This window comes from Ictidomys tridecemlineatus, chromosome 2 (genome assembly GCF_052094955.1).
Source record: "Ictidomys tridecemlineatus isolate mIctTri1 chromosome 2, mIctTri1.hap1, whole genome shotgun sequence".
NCBI lineage: Eukaryota > Metazoa > Chordata > Mammalia > Rodentia > Sciuridae > Ictidomys > Ictidomys tridecemlineatus.
In genome coordinates, this window is record NC_135478.1 from 183632964 (window position 1) to 183645273 (window position 12310).

At 37.8% G+C, this 12310-nt stretch overlaps 3 protein-coding genes across 11 annotated transcripts in view; all 3 read left to right on the forward strand.

Annotated features, from left to right (window-relative positions):
• Positions 1-12310, forward strand: part of Cadps2 (calcium dependent secretion activator 2) — a 494758-nt gene that overhangs the window by 156265 nt on the left and 326183 nt on the right. The window lies entirely within an intron of this gene.
• On the forward strand, positions 5547-6458 carry Rnf148 (ring finger protein 148). The gene has a single exon (XM_005333941.3). The coding sequence runs from the start codon at positions 5547-5549 to the stop codon at positions 6456-6458; it is 912 nt and encodes a 303-aa protein (XP_005333998.1).
• Positions 9016-10146, forward strand: Rnf133 (ring finger protein 133). The gene has a single exon (XM_005333940.3). It carries the CDS (start codon positions 9016-9018, stop codon positions 10144-10146), a length of 1131 nt encoding a protein of 376 aa, XP_005333997.1.

The following is a 12310-nucleotide window of genomic DNA, read 5'->3' on the forward strand; positions in this document are numbered from 1 at the left end:
CAAGAGGATACCAATATAGAGAGGGAAGTAATTGGGGCAATGTGTGCCACAGGAAAGAACAAAGATTTTTAGAGGGTCAAAGTCTGCATAAGTCTATGTGCTGTTGTTGTAATAAGAGTAGAGGGAATTGTAAGCTATTGGAATTGAAGAATGATAAATTTCAGGACTGATGCTGGTAGAAAATGAGGGATTGAAGGGAGGAAGACTAGGTTGGAGATGCCATTCGGAGAAATTTAGAAAGTGTTGTTTGGGTAGATGGAACTGTCTAAGTGAATGGGAATACCTTTGTGAGTTCCGTTACTTGTTTTCTGTCAATGGTATGAGTTTAAAGTGAGCTAACATGTGGTGGGGAGGTCAGATAAGGTTCTGTTGCCAAATTCTAGACTAGGATAATGATTATGAAGGCCTGAACAAAGCCAAGGGAGGTGTTCATCCAAGCGGGATAAACCTGGCAATCGGAATTACTCAAACAGACCCTCTTGAGCCAAGCACTGTTACGGACTTGAGAAACATCAATGAACATTTCCTTTCTTTAGTGTCACAAAGCCCTTCCAGAGCTTAGGAGGTCTAATATAAGTCTATCTTTTCTCAGGCATCCTGCCATTAATCATGCAGGTAAATAGTTCGCAAGAATAATTCCTGGCTTACATAGCTAAGAAATCGTGGCCATGTGGCGATTTACAATGAACTGTGTTGGTTTGGGCTGCAGTTTTCCCTCTGATGTATTTAATCATCATGGCTTTTAATAATAATGTTATTATATTGGTTCACATAAATAGTGAAGATTTTGCATGAACTTTTGTGATTTTCTACCTATGTAATGGCCTCCCTGGGCCCCATTTCCAGTCTTTCTTCTATCTTAGGTACCTGTACTTTCTTTTCCTAAATTCAGCCCGACCTTAGCCTGGTAACAGAGCCCAGATCTAGGCAGGAGACGTATTCAGGAAATATCTCTTTTGAAGCTTCTGTTTTCAGTTGTCAGTGAGACTTGACTCTGGTCTCCCCTTGACCTGGTTTCTCAATGTCCCTGCCCTTTGCTTCTGCTCTGTTCAAGGTCAGCCCAGCAGTAGTGGCTTCATGAGAGCACGCACCACTTGCTGCCTACCTTTCTTTGTGCTTACTCTTGGCCTGCATGACCTAAAATCCATGTGCCTCCTGCTGCTGAACTTCCTGGACCCTGCGTTCAGTTAAGAGCTTTCTGATGGCATGTGTCCCGCGTGTGCTTTCTCCCTCCTCCCACCCACCTCACCTAGCTCCACCACACACATCTCGTTCAAATCTACTTTTAATACTCAGATTCATGTGTATTTGTTGCCAAGAAAAGACTCTCCTTCTGCCCCCATATTCCTACAGTGTTACTCAGCTTTTGCATGCATTTGTACCTGTGGTGTTCCAGTGAATGAATTTAGAGGTAATTCAGAAGCTCATATATAATATTTTTAACTAAATCTATTATGTGTTTAGCATATTCAGAACTCTCCTTCCCGGATTTGGAAAGTTAAGAGGAAAAATGCATTTGTATTTAAAAGAAACTTTTTCTCTAATTATTGCATATATTCCTGAGAGACTACTTGGGGGTAAAAATGTTCATGAGGGTTTACCAATTTACAATCAAATATAGTAAAATTTGAAAGTAAAATTTTCTTATAAAAATGAGTTTCTTCTTTCAGAAAACATTTATTATTAGCATTATTTGCTTTTCGTTGCTCCCAGTAAACCACTTTGCATCCCTATTCTCTTCCTCTCAAATCCCGTTATGATTCATTTAATTCTGTGCAGAAAACACATATGGTTGTCATGTTGGAGTTAAGTGTAAAACAACTGTGTTTTGTGGATTCCTAGAGATCTCTCATAATATTATAGTTCTGGATTCTGTGACTTTGGGGGCATTTTGATGAAGCCCCTTCAGTTTTTCCTACATCTTAAAAGATAGTGCCTAAGTACTGTATCAATGTATTTAGTCGTCTTTCTTTATCAATGTAGAGCTTCCCAGAAGTATGAGTAATTTTACAGTAGAAATCAAAAAACAGAAAGGATAGAGGTTAGTTGAATTTTCTTCACCTTATTTAATGATCTTGTAAGGTTCTTAAGATTTTAATTGCAATCTGTAAGTTATAGAACTCTCTCTCTCTCTCTCTCTCTCTCTCTCTCTCTCTCTCTCTCAGCTGGTATATAACTCTTTCTCTCACATAGATAAATCCCTGCTTAAGGACAAGGCTATTTTGTGTCTTTTCCCCTTTAATGCAAGCTCTGGCTCATGCCAGTACCTTTTGTATAATGCATATAACGTTTTTGTTGTGGTTAATGATTAGTTACATGTTATTCTTTTGGGAGTATGCAGAAATTTAGAGCTTGCAGCTGCCAGTTTGTTCACCTTCTCACCTTCCAGTTCATGTCTTCCCCCTTGGTTACAGAGCTCTGATGGCTTTACCTTCCCTCTGGCCCTGTACTCAGCCAGGGAAAGGTTTCTCCAAAAAGGATCAAGTGTGATTAACCTAAACCAATCATAATGATTGTATCTGATTTCCAGGGTTTCCTTTAAACATGTGTTTGTGAAATAATTTTAGTCAAAGAGACACTAAGAAAAGTCCGCTTAGTTTCTGGAAAGTTTCCCCCTGCTCTTAAAGTGAAATGTGAAAGAAGGAACAACACATTGTGCTTCTGGATGCCATCTGTCTATAGGTGATTGGTGCAGTAGCCACCGTGGGGAATCATGAAGGAGCCAATTTAAGAGGAAAACCAATATACTTCAAGAAGCAGAATGGAAATAGGGATTTTTAAAAACTATTGGACCAACCAATCCTAGTAGTGTGTTTCAGTTCTTTTTATTTTTATAAATGTTGTTATTTTAGCACTCTTTAGCATACCAGCAAGGTTCAACACAATGAAAAGCTTTTAATAGTTGAGTGTTTACAAAAAAAATCATGTATTGAATAAATGTTCTAAAAAAAATACACATTCATTATCATTAGCCAACCATTCTTTCTTTCTCTGCCATTCAACCATTCTGGCCACAGAATAGAAGACTTTTGGATCTAGTGCTGATAAAGTGGAAGCAATCGGTAATCATACTTGAGGGACTAATAGGTTGCTTGAGCAGATCTCTACTATTTCTATTCCAAGGAGAACTGTAGACCTAGAGTCATATTGAGACACTCATCCTTGGTGGATGAGTTGGTAGTTATAAAACTCATTGCATGATGAGAGCCCAGACCTTATAGTATATCAGGGATGAATGAGTTTGGACTGGTTCCCCTCTCCCAAGGCTATTCCATTAGCACAGACTTTCTTAATGTTATAATTGATATTTTGAGTCAGATATCAATATCTTTGTTGTGTGGGGTCTATTCTCTACATTTAGCTGAATCCTTGGCTTCTAGCCACTGTTGCCAGTAGTGCTCCCCAGTTGTAATAATCAAAAACGTCTCCAGAAATTGCCAAATATCCCCTGGAAGGCAAAATTACCCTTGTTCAGAACCACTGTGTAAGAGGTAGAAGATTGTTTTTCATGAAGCATTTTGTCTCAAGAGTTGAGCCGAAGAGAAGGGTGGGAGGTTCTGAATACCAATGCCTTAGTTACTCCATTAGATTGTGAGAAACATGTATGAGTGTTTACAAATTGTTCCTTTTATCAAGGAAACTATTGATTGTGATATATTTGAGCTGAAATAGAGCTGCTACTTAAATTTCCCCCCCTTCAAAAAATCATCAAAATCAATAAAACAACATTAGAAAAACATTATTTTTAAACCTTATCCCCAAAGGTTAAATTATCAATTTAACAAATAGCCCCTAAGATAATAGTGTTAAACTGTCTTAGTCTTTACTTTGTCACTTTTAACCAATCAGCCAGGAATTCACACCCCATTTAAACTTAGGAAAAGTCCACCCATATTGACAGCTCAGATTTGAACTGACTCATACCTAAATAAAATTGTAGGAATGGGGTAATTTTACCAATTCACATTTTATTTTTAAGAGCATATATTAACTAAAATATTATGAACCAGGGAGTACAATAAATGCTTTTGTCAAAATGACAAAATCTCCCAAAGTACCTATGTTTTCAAAACATTGGAGTCTGTTTTGCACATGAGCAAATAGGGCCTTTCTTTTCCTTTTGTATCCCTGAGAGCTTTTCAGCATGCCTGGTACAAAGATTTCCTCTAGGTATTAGATAAACACTTCAGCAACCTTTGGCAATTTATTGACTCTCCGAAACAGACTTTAGGTAAGAAATTAAAATAAAACAAATATTTCAAAAGGCATTTAAGTTATCTCCTAGGTTTAGAACCCTACAATGTGTTTTTCTTTACTAGGGGATAAAGTCCTCAGTTTAACATTTATGACTCTAAGCTCTTAGCCATTGCCTTTCTTTCCTTACCTCTCTTCTCTTGCCATGTTCCTTCCTGTCATGGGGTTTTAAAGCTACCTGAAATCTTCTTTCCCACTCGTTGCATTGGTAAATCCAATTCATCTTGCAAGTCTCATTTTCAAGAGCTATGCTCTGATCCCTAATCTAAGTTTGGCCCTCTTTCCATGTATTCTTTCTCTTGATACTCTATCCTTTGCATTTAGAGCCCTTCCCATACTTTGCAGTTATATATGTGTATGTTGCTTAGTTTCAGTTCTGTCCTCAGTAGATAATAAAGGCCACAAGGGTATGATCATGTCTGTTTTCTTATCCAATATATTCTCTATTCGGAGTATTTACCTAGCACATACTCAGAAACTGCTTCAGTAAATAAAGATGAATTGGCAAGATGGGATTGTATCAGGCAAATAATGTACATTTGTACCCCATCCCCCTTGTGTTGAATCTTTAGGCCTGGTGCGGGCTTTTTATGTTGGCGATGGAAATTATTTTCTCCTACTTCCCACAGAATGGCAGGTCAAGTGGCATGCAGACCATATATGAGAAATGGTGCCTGGTTAGGCATGTGTGCTAATACATGAATGATATCTATTTTTGCCTTACAGAAAGAAAAATAATACAAAGTAATTAGGTACTTTTTCATTCTACTCATACATAGGAAAAACTCAAGGTGTTTTTTTTTATAAAAAGAAAAAACCAAATAGCTCTTATCTATTTATTGCTTTCTAGTTTACTCACATTGGTGTGTGTGTGTGTGTGTGTGTGTGTGTGTGCGCGCGCGTGCGTGTATCTAGGATCTATATGTGTATATATATCTTGACTCATTGCTTAGCAGCTTTCTGGCCAATAGGAGTTGAGTATGCAGTGCTCTAATATAAACCCCTGGATTGGCTAACTGTCTCTGATGTCATAATTACCCCATTAAGAAGTCATAATTTTCTTGAAATCACATTGTACTAATAACACCTCTTGTTATGTTGTTACATTATAAGAAAGATAATCTACCAGAAATAAAAATGCTGGAAGGAGCAAGATATCTCTGTTCCTCACAGACCTTTTCCATTTTTGTGCTTTAGTAATCTGCCAACACTTGAAGCTAGCTTCTTTACTTTCTTTTACAACTGATGTTATTTTGTTTTCTGCGTTTGTCAGTTAGTAGGCAAATGGAGGAATGAGCCCAGTTAGAATTACTCCTTCAACTCATAGGTCTGTTTCATCTCGACTGTGGAGGCTTAGCATCTTTCTACTACTTAGCCTTCCTGACTCAAAAGGAAAAGCAATATGGACAGCTCATCTGAACATAACATTTCAGGTGGGAAATCAGATTATATCAGAACTAGGAGAGAGTGGAGTGTTTGGGAATCATTCTCCTCTGGAAAGGGTGTCTGGTGTAGTGGTACTTCCTGAAGGATGGAATCAGAATGCTTGTAATCCATTGACCAACTTCAGCAGGCCAGAACAGGCAGACTCTTGGCTGGCCCTCATTGAACGGGGAGGCTGTACTTTTACACATAAAATCAACGTGGCAGCAGAAAAGGGAGCAAATGGGGTGATCATCTATAACTATCCAGGTACGGGCAACAAAGTGTTTCCTATGTCTCACCAGGGAACAGAAAACATAGTTGCAGTGATGATAGGCAACCTAAAAGGCATGGAACTTTTGCACTTGATTCAGAAAGGAGTCTATGTGACCATCATCATTGAAGTGGGGAGAATGCACATGCCATGGCTAAGCCACTATGTCATGTCTCTGTTTACCTTCCTGGCAGCCACAGTTGCCTACCTTTTCTTGTACTGTGCCTGGAGACCTAGAGCACCCAATTCTTCCACCATAAGACGAAGACAGATAAAGGCTGATGTGAAGAAAGCTATTGGTCAGCTTCAACTTCGAGTGCTCAAAGAAGGGGATAAGGAGCTAGATCCAAATGAGGACAACTGCGTTGTTTGTTTTGACATATACAAACCTCAAGATGTAGTACGTATTTTAACTTGCAAGCATTTTTTCCATAAGACATGCATTGACCCCTGGCTTTTAGCCCATAGGACATGCCCCATGTGCAAATGTGACATTCTGAAAACTTAGAAACCTAGAGCCTCTTCTGAAGATATAGCCAGATCTTTTCAAACATTATGATTAGATGGATTCTCTTACTGCACCTTATTTATAGAGAAAATTTCAACTTCATCTTCTCTTCTCAAATACTAAAGAGGGTGAAATTCATGTGTTTTAAAAATAAAACTCCATATCATGCCCACCTATTTGAACTGCTGTCTTTCTAATCAGTTCTAATTGGTATACATTTTTGTCCTTATCCAGATAAGGACATTAGTATATGTTGAAAACAATATTAACCTTTATTTTCAAATTACTGTGACTTTGGAGCAATGGGGAATTAGCTCTACCATTTTGTAGTTTCCCTTTTTAAAGTTAATTTTTTGTGTGTTTTGTTTCTATATTTTGTTTCATTTTGGTCTGTAATAATTTATAATCTCTGCTTAGTAAACTACAATAGAGGATTAGATCTTGCTTTAATTTGCCATGGTTAATTAAGTTTATTAATACTTAGGAAATGTGGTTTCCAAAGCTACTGACTGTGTGGGTAATATATTCAAAATGATTATTTTAGATGATAGTACTTAGGGTTATGTAACTAAAAGTTTTAAATTGTTACAAGCCCCATTTAGTGAAGCATTGCAAAAATTCACCTCTGTTTGCTGGAGCTCTTTGAATCCTAGCATAGTCAATCATCTATGGTAGTAGATTGCCTTATGAAAGTATCTCTTGTGGGTGCTTGTTCTTCTCTCAATGGTAGTAAATCTCCCTCTGAGTATTTTGTTCACAGAGAAAAGCCAAAAATTTTGTTCCGTTGCCTTTCCATAATGTATCTTTTGCCTCATTTTGCCTCTTCCTCTTTTCTAATCACGTGAGCATCTATGCGATGGTGTGAAGTTGGAAGATTGGGTTTTGTTTTCGTGAAAATCTGTTTGGATCATGTGCTAAACCTTTGATGTCTGACTTAGATGACGTTTTGTGAGTCTACACAAGATTTGGACACGGCCCTGTGCCACACTTTTATTTTTTATTTTTTTAAGGGATTTGTGTGGAAACTAAATCAGATTAATGGCCTCAGAGAAAGTGAACCTCTGTGAACTGAAGATTTCCCATCAGTGTTATTTCCTATTCATGCCACCTTTTGTCAGGCCCATAGAGCCCTTTGTTCTTCTTTCCTGCCTCAAGTTACCATGTTGTCGACTCATATTTCACAAGAAGCTATAACACTTTCAGTCCTGGTGAAGCCTGACTATCTAGAGACCAGAAACATTTATCTTCAAGGTAAAAATCCTCGGGTCTGGTTTCCTAGCTGCTGAAAAAGAACCACCAAGGTACACCACTCCCAAAAATGTGTGTTGGAAGGAACTTGGCTGCTGGAGTTTGTCAATTTTCATGTCATTGCTTAGTTTTAAAGTCATATTGTGTCCACTGATATGCGAACGGCAAAAAGGTAGGCAGAACTGACAGTGGATGTGGGGTCTTCCACCAGAGAGATTTGTTGAGTTTGACCAAACGTTGTGTTAAAATCATCTATTTACAACTTTTAAGGATTGCTGCTTTCAGTAGCTAAATGAGGACCTTGAAGTTTTTCTTTTTAAAACCAATAGCTACATTTAAGAAATGAATTGTGCTAAACTAATATAGTTATACGTAAGCTTTTTACTTACATCCTTTCTCCTCATCCCCTAAAATAGGGTTAGATTAGTAACAGGGTCTACAAAGAAATGAACTTGCCTAGATATTAGCCTTTTCTGTGTTTACTCCTGTAATTTATACATATAGTTGATGTGTGAGAAAGTGAGGCAGAAGTGGATTGAGCAGGATACCCTACTTTTAAAAATCAAAAAAGGACGAAACTGACAAACTTCTGAGAAAGCTTGTATTTTGTCAAAGTTAGTACAGTGATTTACATGATTAATAAATAATTAACACTGACCAAATTCACATTTGTAAAGCTAGAGTTGCCAGGCTCACCACTTTCACCTCTCTCTTAGTCACAGTTCTAATCTGTAATTATAATTCATAAAAAAAAAAAACATGTCACTCTGTTGGACATATTTTCTTCACTTGTGATAAAAAAATTTCAACTGTACAGTATTTCATGTTTTTAAAGAGCATAGGTTGCATTAACTTCATATCTATTTTTTCAGTCCAATTTGCTACCTGTAACCATTATTTGTAGCTCAGTGATTGAATCCATCTTATAACAACATAGAAACCGTCCATAACAACATTGGAAATGTATAAGCCAATAAAGTCACAGAATGCTCTAAGCTCTTATCCAATTGGCTGCTTGGTCTTTTATGTCATAATCACATCATGCAACAGTAAGCAGTATCTAAAGTTACAGTGGTGAGACTGGGATTTTTTTTTTTCAATCTAAAGTTTTTCTCTTTCTCTCTCTAATAAAACATCTGAAACTCAAGACATCTTTAAGAATTTCTTACAAAACCATGCTGGGAGACGGTGGGTCTTGTTTTCACCCAGAAGATTTTATTTTCTTCCTTGTTTTAAATTGATGGTCAACAGATGTGCAAGCCACATCTTTCTGTTGGGTTGGTTCTTAAGTCGTTAGGCGAAGAGAGAGATGACTCTCCTCAAGATTGGCCCTTGGCACAACAACACTGCATCTTCCTGGCTTGTGAAATTCAGTTTTTTTTGGCTGTTTAGTCAGAACTGCTGCGGAGCAAGTGCAGTGTGGACCGCTTTTATGAACATATCATTTCATGTTGGGAATCGCGTGTTGTCAGAGTTGGGGGAGACTGGAGTATTTGGAAGAAGTTCCGCTTTGAAGAGAGTGACAGGAGTTATAGTGCCACCAGAGGGAAAAACTCAAAATGCATGCAATCCCAATACCAGTTTTAGCAGATCACAGAACTCGGAGCCGTGGCTGGCACTCATTGAACGGGGCGGTTGTACCTTCACACAGAAAATTAAGGTGGCAACTGAGAAGGGAGCCAGTGGAGTGATCATCTATAACTTTCCGGGAACTGGCAATCAGGTTTTCCCCATGTCTCATCAGGCATTTGAAGACACCATTGTAGTGATGATTGGTAACTTAAAAGGCACAGAAATTTTGCATTTAATTCAGAAGGGATTTCATGTTACAGCCATGGTTGCGGTGGGGAGAAAACACATCATCTGGATGAATCACTACTTTGTCTCCTTTATGATCGTCACAACCGCGACTTTAGCATATTTCATCTTTTATCACATAAGAAGACTTTGGGTAGCAAGGATTCAGCACAGGAGATGGCAGCGATTAACAACAGACCTCAAGAAAGCTTTTGGCCAACTCCAACTTAGGGTATTAAAAGAGGGGGATGAGGAATTAAATCCAAATGGAGATAGCTGTGTAGTTTGTTTTGAACCCTATAAGCCTAATGATACGATTCGTATTCTGACTTGTAAACACTTTTTCCACAAGAATTGCATTGACCCCTGGATTCTAGCCCATGGCACGTGCCCCATGTGCAAATGTGACATTCTTAAAGCTTTGGGAATTCATGTGGATATTGAAGATGGAACAGAATCTTTGCAAGTTCTAATGTCAAACGAAATACCAGAAACCCTATCACCTAGGGACGAGGAGACAAATCATGAGCCTCCTCCTGCAAGAACATCAGAAAAAGTGACCCATGTGGAGGAGTACCCTGCTTCTCCAAATAATGCCAGCCAGCCTAATTTAGTACTAGAAACTGTACATCCCTCGCCTTGACAGCATGACCTTTGAGGAAGTGGATTAAACCTGTTTGTCAAATCAGGTGCTAATACTGACAAGCAGTTTGTCTGTTTGAAGTGTGGTTTTTGTGTCCTTTTCTATTACTTGGGTAATTTTCTACAATCTTTGTGAAGCCTCACAGGAAGGAAAAAAAAGCTTACCAGGATTTTTAGGTTTAATTTTTGTAACTTATTCCTGTGAGTGTGTGTGTGTGTATATATATATATATTTCTATGTGTACATGAATGTTAAAAATCAAGGGCAATTTTTTTTCTTTGAAAATTTTTTTTGTATATATTCTTGACTTTATTTTGGTAAGAAAATTATTAATATAGTTATATGTTCCCACAGGAATCATCAATTAAGTTTGGAAAACAAGCTTTATGTTCTAGGAAAAGTAAAAATTATCTTTGCAAAATACTTATAGTACAGTATATTACTTTTGATGTGCTGGGCTTTTACATTTTTGGCACAGAAATTTTCCTGTAAAAAATTTTATTACTTGATCAACAGTTTTGTTCAAGCAATTCGATTTTATGTAATCTGCATAGTAAGGGCAATTTTTAAAATAAAATACTAGTACTTTTTAACTGAACAACACCAGTACCTGGTATTACTGGCCATAATTGTTACATGACCTCAATGCATAGAAAGAGTGAAAAGATATAGAATTCATATGTTCCTTAATCTTGTCTTCCCTGTGTTCCACTGTTTTACCCCCTCCTCAACTTTTTTTTTTGCCATTAAATGTTTTTAAAATGCCATATTATTTTGGAGATAAGTTGCACAATGTAGACATGCTTATTTTGACATCTTGGGATCATATTAGTTTTGTTCACTGTATTCCCAAGATCTATCACTGTGGTTGGCACTCAAATATTTTTTAATTATTGAGTGAAAAAATGAATAAGGATAAATATTTTTCATAATGTATCATGTGTTAATCTGTTAAACTGGGCAATTTATCCCAATAAGACAGCATAATGGAAAATTAATGCCTAAAATTTTCATCAAAAATCACCATGACAAAATATTATAATAGTCCAGAATTCATTATCACAGTTTAGCATGATTTGCATAGCAGGTCAGCATAATTTTAATGAGAAGCTTTGAAGTCTCTCAGGCTAACACTGGGGACTGAATTATTGGACAGTTTGAGAGATCTAGTGAAGAGGAATTTTGTGGATCACTTCATGTTAATAATCCTGGACTTCAGAGACAGGCAAAAGGGAAGTAGTTGGTTTCAACTGCAGCCCCAAGGGAGACCATGTAAAAGGATGGTGAAGCATGTATCTAAGGCCATCAAGAGTCAGAACTTAGTGAGACCTGGACAGATGATGAGGTGGGGTTGATGTCTTGCTTGGTACACAGAATTTTTATACTCACCCTGGAAAGATTTTACCTGTTAATCTCAAGAGCTACTCTTCGAGAGAACTATATAGCATTAAGGCTCCTGATGATGTAGCCGGACCACTCTTTTGAGTGCCATTTTGAATTAATTCTTCCTTGAATGGCCAAGTCCACATTGAAGAGAGAAGACCCTAAGGGCCCTATGAGAGCCACCTCTGGGAAGATCAGCTCCTAAACCAGGATAAGTATCATTTTTAGACTGACCACCATAGGTGTGTCTGCCACTAGAGGCAAGTAACTGATAGAGGTGGCTCCAGTGATTTCCTCTAGTTGCCCCAGAGATTTATGGGAGCTGTGGAAAAAATGTGCATGCAGTCTCCAAACCTAGAGTTCTAGGATTGTCATAGCCACTAGCAAGTTTGTGTGGGGTATTTATTCTGTGATAACTTAGCACCTGAGGAATTTGTTTTTTCCCCTCTGAGTGCCATTGTGTTCTCTTTCCATTCTTCCTCAGCACCCCTATGATTTCTCCTTTCCTCTGTATCACTGTCAAACGTAAACTCAACTTACCCTCTTGGGTAAGAATTTACCACATATTCACTTCTTCATAAGATGCCTGTTAATGTCAACACTGAATGTTTAACACAGTTTGCTTGTCTTGATCTGAGAAGTTTCAGTGAATGTTAATTAAAGGGAACCTAGTGGAGGTGGGAAAGGGATGGTCAAGTCAGTGAATTTGGGAACTGTATTCCTGAGAACCTCCCATATACCAAGTGGTGGACTATAGGCTCTTTGTAGCTGTTTCTTATAT

Coding starts and splice junctions, on each gene's coding strand:
- Rnf148 (XM_005333941.3), top strand. CDS start 5,547: ATGAGCCCAGTTAGAATTACTCCTTCAACTCATAGGTCTGTTTCATCT.
- Rnf133 (XM_005333940.3), top strand. CDS start 9,016: ATGACTCTCCTCAAGATTGGCCCTTGGCACAACAACACTGCATCTTCC.